The sequence below is a fragment of the Chrysemys picta genome, chromosome 9, assembly GCF_011386835.1.
Source record: "Chrysemys picta bellii isolate R12L10 chromosome 9, ASM1138683v2, whole genome shotgun sequence".
NCBI classification, from domain to species: Eukaryota; Metazoa; Chordata; order Testudines; family Emydidae; genus Chrysemys; species Chrysemys picta.
In genome coordinates this window covers 23,082,924-23,104,517 of record NC_088799.1, presented here as the reverse complement: position 1 = coordinate 23,104,517, position 21,594 = coordinate 23,082,924, and the positions used below count along the sequence as shown (strand labels likewise).

Sequence of the window (21,594 nt, the reverse complement as noted above, 5' to 3'; positions counted from 1 at the left end):
AAATCTTCTTATGGAACAAATAAACCTTTTGAAGCTTCAAACCTCAGAGAGAGGGGGAAATACTTTTTTTTTCTGAAGGACAGCTTGTAAAGGGGAGAATGATCGGGGTTAATTGAACTTGTCAAGGGAAAGGAGAGTAAGGAGGAAATCTAGGAAAATATGTGATAAAAAGTATGACGACAAAGTGGGGTAACTATGTGCTCAAACCTTTCAGTGTATTCTGAGAGCATAAACCCCAGCAAGTGTGAAATATCAGAGGAGCTGGCCAAGTCAGGAATAATAGGCCAAATCTTCTGGTGATTTAAATCAATATTGCGCCATTGAAATCAGCTCCTAAATATGGAGTCAATGGAGCTATGCTGATTTACACCAGCTGAGGATCTGACCTAGTGTTTATTCCTAACTCCCAAATCACTGCTTTTCATTTCCAGTATTTTATCTCTGATGTCTTAGCACCATCTCATTTCATCTTAATAATAAAGTGCAATTTATAGATACAAACATATATTCAAAGAACTCTATTTAAATGTTATTTTAAAAAAAATAGGTGAGGGGGCCCATAGCTAATTCACATGAAATGTTCTAATATTATTTCCCTCAGATAAAAGTATTTCAGAAAGGTCTTGATTTTGCTTCTGTTTCCAATTTGTTTATGTAATAATGTGAACAAAATATAATTATCATTAGAAAATAATAAGTGTTCTGTGAGTAGAGCTTATAGCTATCATCTGAGGAAATCCTCTCCAGATTTCCCCTTTCCAGCTAGTATTTTGGGGAGATGAATAGGGCTTTCTGGTTATATAAGATACTTCCTCAGGCCTTCATTGCCTCTCCAAAGCTTATGGCTTTTCCAGACCAAATAGAGGAGAATATAATGGGTATAATGTATCATACTTGAAAAATATTACATTTTTAAATGCAAGGGCAATTGATTAATTGTTCTCTAGATTTTAAAATATAATTTCCAGAATGTTATTTCAGATATTGTATTTATAACTGCTTTTCATGTAAACTAAAACTTTATTTGAACCTTTTGATCATACACAATAAGAACAACATTTGTCTGTTTGTATTACACATCTCGAATTTGAATAAGATAACACAATTTCCTAATTGGAATTCAGAGTTAACACTGAGATTTCATTTCATTTTGTGGGGAAAATGCCCAACAGTCATTTATTTGGTAATTACTTCAGACTAAATTAAAACTAGGGGGAAGTGTTTAAGCTTTCCTTGAATTTCTTGCAGTATAGTCGTATCCATTTTATAGTCTGGCTATCCTGTTGTCCTATATACACATTTCCAGGAGTTGTTATTTAGATAATATGAAGTAGAAATTACTTCTGTGAGTGGTTACTGTGCATGACCAGAAATCTACCTGATGGTTCAGAGAAGTGGGTGCATTGAAATTGCTTTGGTATTAAATTATGGTGGTTTGGTTTTGTTGTTAATAGCTTCTCTTGTAATCTTAAGTTTTTCTGGTCTGTGTGTTTACATTGTGGTAGTAGAACTTAAGGGTTTTTATTTTCAGCTCCTGCCTATGCGAAGGAGGCAGCTAAATAGTGAATCAGATGTATTAGATGAGATTGATCCTGTGGTGCTACTTGATTTGCCTTGGCTGCCTGCTGTGCCTATGTCTAGATTGTTGTGTAGAAGTCTATGGATAATAATCAGGAGCAAAGATTACTGGGAAAGAGTACTTTCATTATTTTAATAGGGTTTCCTCAAAAGTCCTTCCCACCCACCAACAGTGCTTTTCATTTCTTTGGCCCTTTCCTGAAAGCTCCTGGTAGTTTTAACTAAGTCTAAAGTAATTATCAAATAAAGTCTGAGCTATGGTTATTTACATTCAAATTTGTATTTGTTCTGAATGCTGATTGTATGGAAGGAAGGAAGGGAAGAGAGAGAAACATATGTTCAATAGCAAGATACTGTATATGATTCATGTCTATTTGTGCATGTTAAGTACAATTGGTTGCTGCTCAAACTGCCCCACATTTTGAAAGATAGTTTTTCCATTGCAGCTAGGTCACTTATGGTTCTATACTTTAATCACTGATTTGTAGCCTATGCAGCAGATAACTTCCATTTTCTTTTTCTTATGGGTGGTACTCAGAAGAACTATTTTAAAAATGTGTCTGCCTTTGGCATCATGAAGACTAGATGGCAGTGTGAGAAATCATTCTGTGCCCTTAATAAATTGCATTCTGAGGATGACCCTGTCCCTAAAACAGATTTAATTAAGGGCATATTGTATGTAATACAAGGCCTGGATTAGAATAACACCACAAACATCTCTTTGAATCTCTAATGATGTACGCTTATACATGGTAAATTGCAAATTAAACAAACTGAATTTTTTTTGTCCGTTCCTTCCCTTTCTTACGACTGTGTATTACCTGGTATTGATTGCAAGGAACTTCTGTACATTTTACTGATCCTTTGTGGTGCTCTGACATGGCTGGTGATTTCCATGACACTTTGATATGTGATTGCATCACACTAAACTTTAAGTAAATTTATGACAGCATGGTGGCCTACTCAATCTAGTGATATATAGCTCTCCTGACCAACGACATCTTGAAAACTAGAATGTAACTGTATATGTCAAAAGGAGTGCTTGGAACATCGCATAATAGTTGGGCTAGTGAAAACACTTATCTGGGTACCAGTGGCATATCCATTGAGAAAAGTTTGTTGCAGTAATGGATGACCACTTGAGCACTCTAACAGTGGGATTTTGGCTCTCACCTCCACTCGTTCTGGGATTCAAACATATTAAGCAGGCAGTCTACCAGCTTCTTCACAGATTCCTGTAATATGAATGCAAGGTGGACACTAGGAGGTGAGCTGGCCAGAAGAGCACATTTTGTGCTTTGGTTTGACCACCAAGATAGAGCAGGGAAGTGGAGAAAAGACAATTATAAGTTAAGTCTCTGGATGGCTCACTAATGGATCTGGAGAAAAGAGTGGGGCAGGGTCAGTGAACAGCTGACCAGACAGCAGCATAATGAGATGGCACAGAAATCACCTTCATATAGAGGCAGCAGGTAGAGTGAATGCAAGAAATGAAGGCATATCCAGAGCAGTGGTGGGCAACCTGCGGTCCGCAGGCCGCACGCGGCCCGTCAGGGTAATCTGCTGGCAGGCTGCCAGACAGTTTGTTTATATTTGCATGGCTACCCACAGCTCCCAGTGGCTGTGGTTCACTGTTCCTGACCAAAGGGAGCTGCTGGAAGCGGCGGCCAGCACGTCCCTTTGGCCCGTACCGTTTCCCGCAGCTCTCATTGGCTGGGAATGGCAAACCACGGCCACTGGAGCTGCAGGCAGCCGTGCAAATGTAAACAAACTGTCTGGTGGCCCACCAGCGGATTACCCTGACAGGCCGCGTGTGGCCCGTGGGCCGCAGGTTGCTCACCACTGATCTGGAGGGTTAAGAAATGTGAAACGGATGAGGAGTTTAAGAAATGGTTGGAGAAGACAAGCAAGTTTTCCTCTAGGGCTGTCCAATTCTATCTTCTCATGCCAGACTTCTCAACTCTTATTCATGGCAGACAGGTAGACACCCACCAGACTCAGATGCTTGTAGTGTTACTCTACGATACAATATTCAAAAGGAATAACTAGACACAGCAGAAGGAAGACATGCAAAATTATCCCAAGATTTGCATAGATTGGCCTTAGCTATGTTTAATAATACCAGTCTAGTGGCAGCAGATGCCCAACAGGAGAGGGTTCACTCATTCTTCGATGTGACCTGCATCAAACCCCTTTCCCTAGATTAGTAATCTGGGCCCCCTACCTTAGTACACACTTCCAAGGCACATAATGACCAGCAGGCCTAACCACTTATACATTCCAATGCATAGCTTTTCCCCACTCACCCACACATACTCACTCGTGTGTTTAGAATTTAGCTCCTCCATCATCCAGCAACGCCCCTATCAGTCCCTTCTATTTAGCCCTTTTGAAATTCCTCGAAGGATTAACTCTCCATGTTCTCACAACCACACCACATTTGGAAGGCTGCATACTCAACCATCCTATGCTAGTTGGCCTTTTAACTAACTTTCCTTAAAAGACTAGCCACCTCATACTGCTAAGTTAGAAGTTGCAACAGTGCCGTTAAGAAGAGAGAAGAAAACTGATAATAGACTCTTGTGCAGAGCAAACCAGCATAAATAGCAACCCAGTGCAAATTTTAACCACAATAATGGCAACAAGAGCATCATACAACTCCCTTCTCCCTACTTTACTCCTCCTATAGTCATGCAATCTTCCCAACCCTCTAACAGTAATGAGAACAACTTCCTATGCTAATGCATAAATGAGGGGACACCTGGATGTAAATTTCACAAGATTCCTGCCTTAGGCCAGCTCATGTGTCCTTTTAACCTAATTACCATCGGTAGCACCGTCCTGTCAGGGGGTGGCAGCCACTGAAGGCACCATCATGGCCTTGTCCCCTCCTTTTGTATAGATTCCAGTCTCTTACCCCTAACTCTACTGAGACCAGCTAATCAATCATGTTGACCTACACGGCAATAGCCAGTTGAAGTAGTGGTGCCAAGCCCCTCTCTCTATCCTTGCTCCTCAAGGGTGATGGTGACAGTGTTCCTCTTTTCTCTCTCTCTCTCTCTCGCTCCCCTTCTACTGTCTTCCCCCACCCACACTGGCCTACAGAAGCAATTTTCTAATTGAAGGACTTGGTTGGAATGCCTATCCTGGACTTGAAAAGGTTAAAGCAGGCTGGAAAGAGTAAACCTGGTCAGTCATTCCAGTTACTGCTCCAGAGAATTACCTGGCATTCATTGATCTACCGTTGTTTATCTTTATCCATTGTGATTGTGCCTCAAAAGGAACAGAACCTGTAGTTCTGGCCAGCAACCTGCATTTCCATTACCAGGATCTCCATTCAGTATCTCATCAACTGCTAGAGCAGGGGTTCTCAAACTTGGGGTTGGGACCCTTCAGGAGGTTGCCAGCCTCCACCCCAAACCCCGGTTCGCCTCCAGCATTTATAATGGTGTTAACTATATAAAAAAGTGTTTTTAATTTATAAGGGGGGTCACACTCAGAGGCTTGCTATGTGAAAGGGGTCACCAGTACAAAAGTTTGAGAACCACTGTGCTAGAGTATTTACAGAATTCATGGCAATTGTTTTTCTTTCTTCAGCGAGGACTATGAAACAAGATAAGTGACACTTTTAAGTTCAGCATTTTTGAGATGTGTGACTATCAGGTATATGGAAGCATGGGAGGAAAAGGAGTCATGTTCACATAACTCAAAGATTTTCCTTAAGTTTTATGAAAAAATTCATATTCATAACAGCAAGCATGGAAAGTTGCAACCCGAAAGGAATTTGTTTTAGAAGGTTGTTATTAGCAACTGAAAAAGAATAGAAAGCTGATACCGACCTTGACTATCGTGTTCACCGATACAGAATGCTGATACTTGAATGTTACCTCAACTTCAAATGAACATTAATGTTTGTGTTTGTAACTAACAAAGCAGTGCCAGTTCTTCACCATATTTATTTGCTTGTATGATGTATCCACATCCCCTGCTCTTTGTTTTGGCTTTAATGTGGCAGGGATTCTCTCTCTTATATTTGTACTGTGCCCGGCACAATGGGGCACCAGTCCTGATCAAGGTCTTTGGGTGCTAATAAACTATAAATATTAATTGTTTTACTACTACTACCTGAAAATACTGACAGTGGATTCTCTCTTCGGTTGCTCTGCTCTTATTAATGGTTCATTATCTGATGCTGAATTTCTGTATGTGTTCCAGAACTTTATTACTTTAGTGTAAATAAACTTCTGTAACATCTTCAGTGTGTCATTTCCCCATCTGTCAGAAGGAAAAACAAAATCAATAGAATTGTAATTTTATCTGCAGTTGAATGAGCTCTAAAATGCTGAGAGCCTGAATTCAAGCTCCTTTTTATTTATTTATTTAATTTTTTAGAATGCTTTATAAGCAGTCAGACTGTTGTCATACTAGCTGTTTTTCCATGCAAGAGACCCAGTTTCAAGAGCAACCTCAGCATTCCAACTACCTGGGTCAATTAAGACCAGGGTATTGCTGAAGTGACTTATTTGGTCTTCTCTGGGTGATGTGCCACTGCTGATCTCCTGTGAATTATATTGGTGTATGTATCCCAACCTCCAAGTTGAGGAAACTGTATTGAAGAAGCTTCGGCATGGAGAATATTTTTGAGGATTTTTGCTAGCCCATGTGATACTGCCAGAAAATGGAAAGCTGAGGTAGCTCAAGCTCATGCAAGTTGCGGCTTCCTTATCAATGTATATTCTGCTACAAGTTTTTGTTGTTATGGAGTGAAGTTAGGCTGTCTTTTAATTACCCACACATCATGGTTTTGGCTATATTTACACTTTTATAGAGCTGTTAGATAAAACACAGTACTCAGGATGCCAGTAGAGTTTCAGTTAAATTCTAAAAAAAAGTTGGGCACATCTTGATGCTTATCAAAAGTTTATTCTAATTTGAATATTTTATTTGACTGCTCCAAAGTTTTGATAGTTTTCAGTCTGAGTACAATGTACCCAGGGAAAAAGACTAAGTTGGCAATGTGTTTACTTCCAAATGTTTGGCCATTGATTCTTGACCAAAAGAGAGCGCCTTAAATCAGAATGTTTACGTGTTCCCTATTTCCTTAGGTGGTGAGCTACATGTGTTATGTTCTACCCTTTAATTTGGGAGAATAGCATAGAGATTTATACAAACTCAATACCAGAGGTAAGTGAAAGGGATGAATTACATTTTAGAAGAATTTAGTGGATTCTCCATCTTTTTAGTGTAATCTGCTCTCATCTAGGTCTTAATTTCACCAAAACAAACTCAGTTTGTGATTATATTCATTTTGGTTAGAAGTGGAGGTAGTGTAGTCATTTTAGGAATTCCTTTATGGGGTTGGGCAGTGAAAGTTAGCCCGTTTGGTTTGAAGCATGTCAGAGACTCCTCTTGGGATAACAAGCCTGGTATATATCAATTTCTTTGTTAAATTGATGAACTCATGTAAGCTTGTAGTGTCCACCAGGCATAACTGGACACTGCAAGATGGAGGTTCCTAGGGTTGTGTCTGGGACCGGAGATATTGGCTAGTGTCATTCGGTTGCACAATCCAAGGAGCAGTTTACATGCCAGAGGGTGTGCGTGAACAGCCCAGGAGTGGGGGTTCTCACAGCAGAGCAGAGTAAGGCTGGCTCCCAGAGTCAAGGATTGGAGTGACCTAGCAGATCACTGGTCCAGATAACACCAAGGGAATGTCACAATGGCCCATTACAACAACTTGTAACACACCAGCTGCCTACCAACCCTACATTAACACTTTTGCAGGTGTAGGACAATTGCTCACTTCATTTTACATGGTCTCCCACAACATGTATTGTGAACCTTACGCCTAACGATCTGTCCCACCTTCTATTTAACTTGAATACTCTGATTTCCTTCACCAGACATGAAGAAGAGCTCTGTGAAGCTTGAAAGCTTCTCTTCCACCGACAGAAGTTGATCCAATAAAATTGCCTCACCCACTCATATCCTGTGCCCAACTCAGCCACAAGAACACTGCAAACAGCAAATCTGGAGGTCCACAATGACATTTGTACAAATTCACTTTCCAATGCAGAGCTGTAGTCTCATTTGTTTTTTAGGAATAATGTTTGGTACAGATAGAATGTACACAAAGAAAACTCAAGTTACGCAAGTAGGGAAGTGTAACGGGGCGGCGACTCACCCCTGCGGCACCTCCTGTCAGTCGTCCTGGGAATTAGCTCTTTGACCCAGGAGCGCCCTCTGCAGGCTGGTGTCCCGCTTCCCGCTGGGTCCAGAGTCCTTCTTGGACCCCGGTGCCCCTCTCAGACCGGGATGCTGCCCCCTGCAGTCTCGCTGGGTCTCCCCACCCCAGGGAACACCTATCCCCACCTCACCTCAGTCATAGGCTACTGCCAGTCACCAACTAGCCCCACTCCCTGGGGCAGACTGCAGTATAAGCCACTCATCACAGGCAAGGAGGGGTTTGGACCTGCTGCCTCGGCCTAGCCTTGAGCTGTCCCCTGCAACCCCATATTTGGCTTTATATATTTGGCTTTATACTAGGCCGCAGCCTGGGGGTTTCCAGGCCGCAGCTCCCCAGCTCCATTGGCCTTCCCCCAGCCCTGCTCCACTCCAGGTACCTAATCTAGCTCCCCAGCAGCCAGGCCCATCTCCCTCCACAGCTAGAGGAGACTGTCAGCTCCTGGCCTTTATAGGGCCATCTGGACTCTGATTGGGGCGTGGCTCCCAGCTGAGGCTGCTTCCCAATCAGCCCAGCTTTTCCCCTGCCCCAGCCCTCTCCCAGGGTTGTTTTAAGTCCTTCCAAGCAGGAGCGGGCGACCACCCCTCTACAGGAAGGTGGAAAAGGAGCTGTTGACTTACATTTCAAGAGAGAAACTGAAGCAGAAGAAAGGATTTGCATACTTGGAAAGTATCCTTAGTGCCTTCAGAGAGAGACCTGGAGAATGTGCACCCAATGTGCCTGGGCGGCAGAGAAAAAGGGGGCAGGAGTACTGTAAGACTGGCAATTAAATAACAAACTGAAAGGAAAAGTGTATGCTGCATGTGTCTGTCCCTGTCTGTTGTACAGTTTGACAACAGTGCGTCTTGCAGAGATGGAAGGAAAGAACATACAAGTAATAGAAAACAACATACTGAGGAAAATGGAAGACAAGTGAAGGGTAGGTTGAATGTGCCTGGAAGAAATGAAGGGGGAGATGAACTTGGGACTCTAAGTGATAGATAAGCTGGAGAGTGCATGTTTGAGGTGAGCTGGACATGTGAGAAAATGGGAGAAGAGCGACGAGTAAAGAATACATGACGGGGGGAGGACAGCAAGAAAGGACATGGGAAACAGAGGGTACAATGGAAACACTCAAGAAAAGTTTGAAGAGAAAAGGACTGAAATGCCAAGATCTGTGAACCCATGCCATGGACTGAAAGGAGTGGCAAAGAATCATGGGCACCTTGGACCCCATGTAAACGAGAAAAGGAGTCAAGAAGTTGAAGTGAAGTTCAGTACATGTCGACTGATACAGAATTAAGATGTTTGAGCAATCCTCAAAGCAACACACAGGCTTTAGCAACTGCTATTGATTGTGTAACTTCATAGACCTCTGTGAATGTTTAGGGACTAAGTTGAATGATTGTTAATGAGCATTTTAGGATATATGACTGTGCTTATAATACTTACTAAGCTGTGACATTGTTCATGTAATCAGCCAAGACTGTAAAGGAAACTTCTATCTCTGTTAAATGACGTTTTTAAAAAACTCTACTTGCAACCATGTATAGTTAGAAGGCTTGAAAATTGACAGTGTAAAGTTAATTATGCTAAAATACATATTTAGCTATGATATAGTAAACCATTTCAGTTTCTTTAAGCTTTTTTTTCTCAGATAACCATTTTTTAAAAATCCAATGAATTGGATCAGTAAGGAAGAACAAACTAGCATAGTGGAATAGATAAATCAAATTTAGGCATGGTAGTTTATTGAATCTAAATTGTGCCCGGTTGGCCCAAGAGGTATATAAGCAATCCATCTTGTGCTGATAATGGAGGTTCTTGAAATCCACCTGATGTTTGCATTATTAAATTTCAGTCTAATGAGCTCTGCTAATACATATTGAAGATGGTTGTAAGGAGTAGAATGTGAATCTGAGCGGGATAATTTGAAAGAAACATAAGCTGAGCATTTTACATGACTCAAGGGGTATAGCTACAATTACACATATAACCAAAATTGAATTTAAATGGAATTTCTATTATCCGTGTCCTTCTACCAGGGAAAATAAAGTGTAAATGAAGTAAAAGTCTTTAGCGTTGCTAGTGGTTTGTTTTTATTATCTAATTTAATAGATTCTTGCAAAGATATTCACTGGCAGAAAAGTTTTAATATTTAATTACTTTAAATATAGTCTAAGTGTGTATAAAAGCTTGTAAATGGAAACCTGTCTGAGTAATTGCTTTTATCATTTCATAACACTAGTATTTAAGTTGTATATTTTTAAGAAGATGTAGCAGACTGTGAAGACATCAGACTTTGAAAAATATAATCTTGTGGCATTCATTTTCTGCATACCCACTTCTTAAGCTGAACGTTATATTCGTAAATTATAGGTTGATTCAGTAGGCAATAGAAATCGTACCTGAAAAACTGAATAAACATGTATTGTTCTATACCACAGTTTACAGTAACTTTATTGTATAGGAAGGCCTGGTCTGAAGTCTTATTCCTGTTAGTTTGGGTTCCTTTTCTTTTGACAAGGCGGTACTTTTAAAAACTTAATATTTCATCGAGTATAATGCTATTAGAGACTTATTCTCACTTAGTTCACTCATCAGGCAGTGAGATGGCAATAAAAGAGAATGGCTCCTTTGAGACATTAATGCTTTGGAATAAATGATGTGCTAGAACAGAAATTTAATTAATTTACAGAGTATATTGATAGTCCCTTGTTACTGTGCTGTATATTTTTAATCTTCTTTAACATCTGTAGTAAAGTGTTTGAAAACCCCTGCAGTTGAGCAACTAGTAGATAATTAAGTAATAAGGGAAGAGGCTTCTAGAGAGAAAAAGGTTCTTTTTAGAGGATGCTGTCATAACATGAATAAGGTACTGCTGCTGTGATTTGCAATGAAAAAAATATACTACCTAATTTGATACTGTGACATAGATAGTCCAGACATCCTATATTTTAAATCTTACATGCAATCTGAATATTGGAAATATAGCTTTTCCTTCCAAAGAAATCTTAGTTTACTTACTATATTAGTAAATTAGTTTGTGTTTTTTTTAATATTCTGCCACTATGTCATTTCCTTTCACCTTACAAATTGTCAGTCATGATATTGATTAACAGTACTGATCTTGTTAATAAAAAAATTAAAGGCCAAATTCTGCTTCAAATGCACATTGACTTTAGTGGGAGCTGCAGAAATTAATCTGAAAGTGAACTTCAGCCCTCAGGAGGGTTCTGTTTTATTATACAAAGGTAATTAAAACAAGTATAAATAACTCATATGTATTTTTTATTTTTAGCGAAAGCAGATGAAGCATTGAAGGCTAAAGAAAGAAGTGAAGAAGAAGCAAAAAAGATAAAGGAAGAAGGTAATGTAGTTTTTTATTTATCAGCAAGATAAACAGTTTTTATTAAACTGGCAATAATAATTCCATAAGGAACAGGTTCCTTTGAGGTTCTCATATTTTCTCTAAGGTTGGACCGCATCTTAATAGGGGGTATGTCATGGTCAGTCGACCTCCAATTCACAGTCACACAGACCATCTCCACCTCTCAATAACAACCACATAATATTCCTGTGGCAACTACAGCAACTGCAGGAAATTACTTAATGGTTTTTTTTAAAGCTGTGTTTAAAGCAACTTGGTATTTGGTAACAAGTAGAAGAGCTAATACCATGTGACCAGCCAGCTCTGTGAGGCAGAGACCACAGTTAGAGAAATGATTGCAGTCAATTAACATAAAACAGTAACATTGTTTATCTCAGAATATATTGTATGACTAACATAAGATGTCCAATAATTAGTCCAGTTTACTTGTGCAGTTACTCTGTACTATATCATGATAGCAATCACTCCAACTCAGTGGTAGCTCTGTGCACTGAGTACTTTCAGGATGAAGGCCTTTATCCATTACACTACCAGTGGCAGACTACCAGTGGGAATTCTCTACAAGGTTTGCAGGATCAGGTTCAAAACAAATGTATTTTGATTGTGTCTCTTTCCATTAATTGGTGATACATCTTCAAGTTCTGTGACAAAGCCAACCTGAATTTATATAAAGGAACCTTAAATGGTATTCCACACTTCAACTTTGATGGGGTATCCCCATTTCTCAGAGAAAATTAATAGCAAAATTAATTGCTCCTGTGGCTCCAGTTAAAATGAGCTACTAAAGTGTCTGATGCATATATTACTTTTATGTTGGTTTAAGTATAAAATATATACCAAAGGATTTTACTTTTCTGAAACTGTCAGCTTATTTGTTTTTGACATCACATCACTTATCTTGGAACCTGATCCTCAATTTTTGAAAGATGCTGTTGGTTAAGAAATTTTTTTTTTTAATTAAAGCATCAGTATATACTTTCTCCTGGATGTTTTACTATTATTTTCCAATACCATATGGGTGACTTCTGAGTTCTGACAGATTTTTGACTATACACAGTACGTTTTAATTAGATTTCAAGGTGGATATCTGATCTAAGGGTGAGTGTGTGTGTGTTTGTGTGTATGTATGTATATGTATATACATATATGTACATACATATATATTTTCCTAGGCTAGCCTTTGATCATCTAGTGCCCTCTGCAAATCATAATTTGGTGCCTGTATGTACATAGTATTCTAGTTGCCAAAGGGGTTGTGTTTGAGACAGACTGTCCTAGAATCAGTGGTGTACACAGGCTGAAAACTTAGGATAACAGATCCTTTCATTGGAGGATTGGAATGTGGTTAGTTCACAGTGAGATATAGTGGCAAGGCTCTGGCAAAGAACTGTTGGAAGGCACTGGCATTGCTACTATAGCTAATATGAAAAGAAATAAGGAGAAGGAAGAACTGGGTTAGGAAAGGGTTGAATGTGGAGTTTGGGGAGGAGGCTGGGATCAGATAAACAACAAGGAGTCCGGTGGCACCTTAAAGACTAACAGATTTATTTGGGAATAAGCTTTCGTGGGTAAAAAAAACACTTCTTCAGATGCATGGAGTGAAAATTACAGATGCAGGCATTATTATACTGACATACAAAGAGAAGGGAGCTACCTCACAAGTGGAGAACCAGTGTTGATAGGGCCAATTCAATCAGGGTGGATGTAGTCCACTCCCAATAATTGATGAGAAGGTGTCAATTCCAGGAAAAAGTAAAGTTGCTTTTGTACTGAGCCAGCCATTCCCAGTCCCTATTCAAAACTACAATACCCACCTGGAGAATTGAGGAAACAGATTGACAGAGCGAGACGGGTACCCAGAAGTCACCTACTACAGGACAGGCCCAACAAGGAAAATAACAGAACACCACTGGCCATCACATACAGCCCCCAGATAAAACCTCTCAAGCATATCATCAACGGTCTACAACCTATTCTGGAAAACGATCCCTCACTCTCACAGACCTCAGGAGGCAGGCCAGTCCTCGCTTACAGACAGCCACCAAACCTGAAGCAACTACACACCACACCACAGAAACACTAACCCAGGAATCAATCCCTGTAACAAACCTCGTTGCCTACTCTGTCCCCGTATCTACTCTAGCAACACCATCAGAGGACCCAACCACATCAGCCACACCATCAGGGACTCATTCACCTGCACATCTACTAATGTAATATATGCCACCATGTGCCAGCAATGCCCCTCTGCAATGTACATTGGCTAAAGGGGACAGTCTCCACGTAAAAGAATAATGGACACAAATCGGACATCAGGAATGGTAACATACAAAAGCCAGTAGGAAAACACTTCAATCTTCCTGGACATTCTATAACAGATTTAAAAGTAGCCATGTTTGAACAAAAAAACTTCAGAAACAGCCTTCAAAGAGAATCTGCAAAACTAAAATTCATTTGCAAATTAAACACCATTAATTTGGGCTTGAATAGTCGTTAAGGTGCCACCAGATTCCTTGCTGTTTTTGTGGATGCAGACTAACATGGCTACCCCTGATACTTGGGATCAGAGAGTGACTAGAGGAGAGGGAGCTCCTGTCTAATCAATATGAACAATAGACGCTTTTGTGGATAGAACTGCACGAGTGGTGAATTATACATCCTAACTTTCCTAGCCGTAGACAGGTCCTGTCTATCTTGACTCATCTCCAAATGCTTCAATTCATTATCCTTCCATCTCCCAGGCTCTCAACCTCCGTTTACTCTGACTTCCCTCTTCATGCCCCCATACCCAGTCTCTTTCTAAGTGCTGTCTCACCTGCCTTTTTTAATGTCACCCATATCCACCCTTTCCACATGTCTCCTCTGCTGAAGTCATTGTGCACTCCCTGTTTTTAATCTAGTTTTGATTACTGTAACCACCTCTTCTCTGCTTCTTTTCATCTCTTCCCCCCCCCACTCCAGTCTATCTAAAATGTCACTGCTAAATTCATCTTCCTCTCCTGTCACTACAAGCACATTCAAAACCCCTCCTTGACTCCATTAATTTTCTTCCTTTCTTTTAGCACATCAAATTAAAGCTCTTTGTCTTTCCCTTAAAGCCCTTAGAAACTTCTGCTCCCATTTACCTCTCCATTCTTATCGCCTATAAGAAACTGGAGACTGTTCCTAGAAAGGGGACAGCACAATAGAAGGTGCAAAGTGGAGAGTATGAAAGAGATGAGGCGAGCATAAACTTCTTGGTTTAATGATCTGTTTGGGGGTTTTTTAATGTAAAATGAATGCTAAGCTTTTTTCACTTCAAAGTGTACTGGGCACTCATTACATCTGACGGAAATCTTTTTCTTTTATGTTAATTTTCTAATTATTTTATCCAGATACACTGTGTGAGCTTGTTATAAAAGTAACACATCTACTCTCCCAATATTTAAATATAGCTAATGCCCATTGTATCTAAATAGGATGAAGCTAAAGATATAGCCAATAAAAGGTATCACCACCTCTATATCAGCACACCCAGCCACTTTTGAAGCGAGTAACAATAATGCCTCCTCCAGCCTTTCCAGTGCTCAACTGTGTTTGGTAGGCATCTGGGCATATTCTTTTTTAGTTTTACTTTACTTGAAATATCTAAATTGGGGGCATTTTAAGTGTCTTAAGTGAAAGTAAAACTTGATAACTCAACAGTGCTTCATGGACAACCAAACTTCAAAACAGAATACTGCCGCCTGCTGCTTGGCCTCCCAGCTCAACAGTACACTGCAGGTGGCTGAACCACTTTGAAGTCTATGGTTTTTATTTAAGCAATGTATTAAACTCTCAGTGTGGCATGTTAAATAGATACTCAGATGTGAAAGTGCAGACTGGCTGTCTGCAGAACATTGATAAACCAGGAAGCTGAACAAGTGTTTCTGCTTGGAATGTTAACATTTCACACCCACTTTGCACTGGTATAAATGGGCATGTGAGGTGCAGAACAATGGAGGATCAGGTCTTGTGACTTTCATGTTTTTTATTGTATATAATAAAAAGAATTTAAAATCCTATCAGAATAAAAAGATTGCTCAGTATTTTGATTTGAAGGCAATGAAGAGCAAAACATTATAAACAGTGTGACTTTACATAAATAACGTCCAATACAAGTGCATGGGCTAGACTTAGACAACTATCTGTGATGACTTTCAATGGGAGGTAGGCACCTAACTGCCATCTATGCCTTTGAAAATCTCCCCTTGAGAAAATAAGTTACCTTTTAAATTTCAGAAATAAATAGATTAAATAGATCACCATGTGAGATTCTGGGTAGATTAAAAAGTGTTGATTTTAACCTATAAAACCCCAATTGGCCCAGGCCCAGCCTACCTGAAAAATGCCTCTATCCCCAAAATACATTGCCACAATTGCAGTCAGCAGAGACAGTGATGCTAGATCTCCCTTGATTTAATAGAAAAAGAGCTGCTAGCAGAGTATTTTTCATAAAGGCCCTGTCACTCTGGAATGTCCTTCCTCCCTGGCACAGAATAGTCCAGATTTGATGAGACTCAGGGTAGGGTCCATTTGTTTTTTCTGGCATTTGACAAGAGTAGGGTGGATTGAGGTATAACCCAATGTATGGGGGCCGTAGTAATCTGGAAACACTAAATTAGTAGAAGAAAGTTTTCAAAATTTTGCCTTGTAGTTGGCATTCTTGTGGTAGTATAAGTCTCTGCCATGTGCCAGCTCAAGTTCAAGTAATGTCTCTTCCTCTCATGCAAGGTGGGACTGAAAACCTCTTTGAAACTTTTCTCAGGATGATTCAGGTGTAGAATCGATGGGACCCTGGGGGGAGATGAATCTAGCTTTGACCAGGAGGTTGGTTGGAGACTATAATTTTAGTAAAGTAGTAGCAATCCTTTCAGCTCCTATAGTGGCTTGGAGAAGACTCAGATGCAGAAGAAATAGATAACTTTTTCTACCTTCTTCATCAGCAGTCATTTAAAGACTATGAGCCAAGCTGGTTAAAAAAAAAAAATGGTTTCCTCCAGTTAGGTTCCTAAAACCATACTTAGGTGCCTGAATAAGTAACCTGATATTCAAAAGTGCTGAACACCCAGCAGTTCCCTCTATAGTTAATGGGAGCTGTTGGGTGCATTCAGAAATTTTGAATATCAGGCCACTTATTTAGGTACTTAAACATGGATTTTGGCGTCTAAAGTTAAACACCCATTTTTAAAAGCATGGTCCCAGTAAAGTCCAAATCAGCAACCTATTGCTACTAAGAAAAGGATGGATGAACATTACTCGTTCCTTTAAAAAAAAAACCATAAAAGCAGGTGTTATGCACGGTGTTTGAAATTCCAGCTCAGTGCTTTGAATATTTACCTTTTGGTGACCTGTACCTACACTGCTGTTGTTATAGACTTCATTCGTTACACTAGAGCATTCTTGAAAATAAGGAAAGAATATCACAGTCCCAGATGATTTATATAACCAGCCATCTGGGACTGCTCTATGGTTGATCCTGAACTGAGGATAAATGAACAGTGTACAGTCATGCAAGCGTATTACCAGAGAAGAGCTAGAATGTGTCCTACTGAACTGTATATTACCATTAGTCTGTCTAAATTAACATAATGCTTTATTTAGAATTCTCTAATGGGCTATATAGTGATACTTATTATCTACCTGTTGCCCTGGGGATAATGCTTTGGTAAACATCTGATTTTTCTGAGAAGGGGATTCCTTCAAAATCCTCCAAAATTAAGTTACACACCTTGCTGGGTTAAAGTTTTGTGTAGATTCAAAGGAGGCTTCACATAAGACCAGTTTCCGTAGCAAACACTGCATGTTCAATGATTTTAGACAGAGTCATCTTCAAGAACTGAATTGATTGAATTCACCCGAGGATATTAGTGAATGAGAAATTAATACATCTTGCTCAACATCCAGAAGTTCTGAAACAACTTTAGAATCAGTTCTGTGTTGGAATCTCTTCAGAGATGAAAGAAATACTTAGGGAAATATCCTTAATGCCTCAAGTTCGGCTTTCATGTTTTTGTGATTTTTCTCCATCATAAGAGAGTAATTTTTTATGCACAAGATCATTTTCATTTCAAGAAATCCAGACTTTTGATTGAGCAGTAGGTCTTCCAATCCACATAAGCTCAGAATCCTACTAGTTCCAGCAGCAGCTACAGCAGCCATTAACGTTTTCAACAGATTTTAAAGTAAGATGCAAAATTGCAGTCTTCTCTTTTTTTATCCCCCTTCAATGAGGGGCTTGTATTGGATTAGGTTGCAACATATTGGTTGCTGCCTTGTTTGCCAGAATCTCAGCATTCATCTTTTTAAACAAAAAAAGTCCCTGGGCCTTATGATGGCCTTAAAAATGTGAACTTGGACATTGCTGCATCAGATACTCTGACTCTGCAGAGATTCTGAAACAATGGAAGGTGTGAAATGTCTCTAACATGGTAACTCAGGGCTTGTCTATATGGGGACACTCAGAGAAATTCATTCAAATTAGCTAACGGTGTGAATTTAAAGCACATTAGTTAAATTGCATTAAACCCCTGTGTGGACACTCTCATTCAGATGACCAGTGATGATGATTTAAATGTCAGCATTGTTAAGTATTTCATTTATGAACAAATCATGTAAGAAAGGAGCGGGATGATGATTTACACAATTTGCTGAGACTGATATTTCATTTTGGTGCCATGAGTGGGTGGCATTTTAGAGGTAACCAACCATTTCCACACACACCCTCCAATCTAACTCATGGAACCAAAAAGCCCAAGGGGAAGAGCAGAGCCCACCTCAGAGGGCATCTGACCTGAAGAAACAGGAGACAATCTGTAGAGCCAAGAAGGACATCCAAGCCTTCCACCCATAGCGAGGGCTTGGTTGGCTCTGGTAGCGTGTGAATGGCCAGATGGCTTTCTCTCTGGATCGAGTGGCTGTGGATCCTCACTTTAATGGACATTGTCTATTTGATTCTTCAGACTTTACTGTATCATTATCACTCAGGTCAGGTTTTCTTTGAAATCATGAGAGCTGGATATATATTTTTTTAAATGAGAGCTTAGATTCTGATGCCATATAACTCAGAGAGACTGGGGCTCCTATATATGTTTCTATGCCTTGCCCAAGGATGTATCTGAATTGTACTAAGGGGGAGCAAAGCTTGATGAGCCCAGCAGAGCATATGTGATCATATTTTAAACATCAGCACAATCTTCTTTGAGTAGCATCTAATTTTTGTGTCTAGTAGGAAGAACTTGGAAAAGTATCACTACTTTATTTTTTTTTCAAGTTCATCCCTTTCTACAATACAGAGTTTAAAAACTGCTGCTGCTTAAAGAAACTGGAGTTTCTGGAGTTTAGGGTATTTTGCTGTACACAAGAAAGTAATGAAGACTCAGAACGTTCCTGGGTGTTAAGATGCTATGTTTTTTTAATTAAAGGAAACACTTTAGGTATATCACAGAGTTGAGTTGTTCAGTTCCTAAATCAAGGAGATTAGTGTGGTCTGTGTTCAGGATCTAGTTAAATCAAAGCTAGCTTCGGTATGTCTACATATGCTGCAATCATACCCTCTAGTTGCAGTGTAGACATACCCAGTGAATTTAAACTGCAGTTACTCCTGATTTACACTGGTTTAACTGAGACCAAAATTAAGCTCTGAGACTCCACATGGAAATACATTTAAGTGAACAAAAGGGCTGACTTACAATCCAGCTTCCCCAGCTGACCAAAATCTGAAGACTTGGTAGGATTAGTCAAAAAGTTTGGATGTTACAGGAAGATTTGATAGTATTTGTAGACACAGGATGGGTCCAGGGAATTTTATTTTAGGAGAGAGAATGTAGTAGCCTGCCTGAAAGGATCCACATATTTGGATGGGGATATGGGGCGGGGGGGAGGAACTGGATAACAGAAGGAGCAAAAGAAGTCAGGAGTTGGCAGGGGATATGGGACTTAGTGAAAGATTAGCAGCAGAGACACTTCAAAGGCAGTGACAGGTTAGGAGAAGGAAAGAGTAGCTAGAAGAGAAGGGGAGTTATCTCTAGATGACATTGGTTTCCTTCTAGAAATAATTGTTTGAGGTCCTGTTCTGAGAGGGAGGACATGTGGAGGTGGTAGAGATGGTTTGTGAAGGAATCAAGAAGTGTCAGTAGTTATTGTAGACAACTGAGTTGATCAGAGAGAGGTAATGCGTTGCAAGAAAGGTAATGAAATAAAAAGCAGAGCAAACAAATCAGCATCAGAAATGTGTAGGGTGTCTCAACTTTTTTCATAGATGCTCAGCCACCTGAGAGCAAGAGTAGAACAAATGGACATAAGCCTTCCTTGCAAAAAAAAAAAAAAGTCTTACCATAAAAACCAGGTTTTGAACTACTTTTTAACCTGTGAATCTTTGCAGGAAGAAATCAAACTGTGTCAGCTCCAAAATGTGGAGGCCTCTTATGTAGGTTCATAAATCGGAGTCAGTATCAGAGCAATGTCTCTTGTCTTTCTGTGGCTGAAAGCAACACGGGTTGATCAGGAAAGGAGCCGGTCAGCTGCAGCCAGTCAACTAGAAGGGAACCTATGCAGCCCTAATGCAAATGGGAGCATCCAAGATGGCACTGCACCACAGCCATGAATTGGTGTATGTCTTTCACAAAATATGGGGCCAGGAACCCTGGATTTCACACCCCCCAAAGGGAAGCCTTGAGTAGCTGTAGAGGGTACCATAAAGTGACCTTTAGGAAAAATTGGAGATAGATTTTTCACTTTGTGGGTCAGTTTACATTTTCAAGGCTATCTTCAGAAGGGAAAATGAAGATTATACCTAACATTTTTAGGTAGAGACGGATTCACAGCTGCAGGCTCAGTGAACCCCAGAAGTTCATCTCTGGTGATGATTGGGCTGCATTAGTAGGAGCATTGCTTGCAGATCGAGGGAAGTGATTATTCCCCTCTATTTGTCACTGGTGAAGCCACATCTGGAGTATTGCATCCAGTTTTGCCCCCCCTCCCCCCCACAGAAAGGAAGTGGACAAATTGGAGAGAGTCCAACGGAGGGCAACAAAAATGATCAGGGGGCTGGGGCACATGACTTACGAGAAGAGACTTAGGGAACTGGGCTTGTTTAGTCTGCAGAAGAGAAGAGTGGGGGGCGGGGGGATTTGATAGCAGCCTTCAACTACCTGAAGGGGGGGTTTCCAAAGAGAATGGAGTTCGGCTGTTCTCAGTGCTGGCATATAACAGAACAAGAAGCAGTGGTCTCAAGTTGCAGTCGGGGCAGTCTAGGTTGGATATTAGGAAACACTATTTCACTAGGAGGGTGGTGAAGCACTGGAATGGGTTACCTAGGGAGGTGGTAGAATCTCCATCCTTAGGGGTTTTTAAGGCCTGGCTTGACAAAGCCCTGGCTGGGATTATTTAGTTGGTGTTGGTGCTGCTTTGAGTAGGGGGTTGGACTAGATGACCACCTACGGTCTCTTCAAACCCTAATCTTCTATGATTCTAATTGTTTTGCATACAGAAATTACAAGAGGTAGCTGACCTATACAATACAGAGTGAATTGCAAACAATAGTAATTTACAGAGAAACAGCATAAAAAATCTGTAGTCTTTGTTTTCTTTAGTAGTAAGGCATGACTACAATAGAAACAGGCCTTTAAGGTACAGTCCTGTATGCATACATAGTGGATGTTATGTAGTCTATCTATCATAGTCCTATTAGTTTACTCCTATTTATCTTTGTGTATAGTATTACTTAGCATTTTGCCTTATCAGTCAAATTAGTGTCACTTAATAGGCATTCCTAGACAGAATTCTACAATTAGGGTCCTGGCTACCAGCCGCTGCTTTCCGTCTGTCCAACTCTGAAGGCATCACCGCTGCCAGCAGCAATGGAGAAGTAAGGGTGGCAATACTGTTACCCCCCTAAAATAGCCTTGCAACTCCCCTGCCCCCACCAAGCTCCTTTTGGGTAGGGACCCCCATGGTTAGAACACCATGAAATTTCAGATTTAAATATCTGAAACCATGAAATTTAAGATTTTTAAAATCCTATGACTATTACATTTACCAAAATGGACCGTGAATTTAGTAGGGCCCTAGTTATGTAGATTATATTTGTTCAATTATATTAGATTATAGGAAAAAAGATTTGTTTTTTTCATTATAGTTTCGCTACTATATACATACGGTTCGATGGTATCAGTGAAATAGATTTTCATTCTAGTTGAATTCAAGTTTATTTCTATGGTGGTGTTTTGTTTTGCTTAACATTTGACAATGTCTTCATCATTGATGTAGATCTTTTGGTTGAACCAAGTAAAAGTTTGAAGAAATATTTATAGTGTACAAGTTGCCCTGTATTTTTTGACAGAATTAATTTAATTATTCTTAGTCTATTTATTAATATTTGCAA

The 21,594-nt window shown here is 40.0% G+C and overlaps 1 protein-coding gene across 1 annotated transcript in view; it reads left to right on the top strand.

Annotated features, from left to right (window-relative positions):
• Nucleotides 1-21,594, top strand: part of RSRC1 (arginine and serine rich coiled-coil 1) — a 337,138-nt gene that overhangs the window by 261,582 nt on the left and 53,962 nt on the right. Inside the window, 1 exon segment of the mRNA XM_005286996.5 lies at nt 11,103-11,171. Within this exon segment, the coding sequence (XP_005287053.2) occupies nt 11,103-11,171 (69 nt within the window).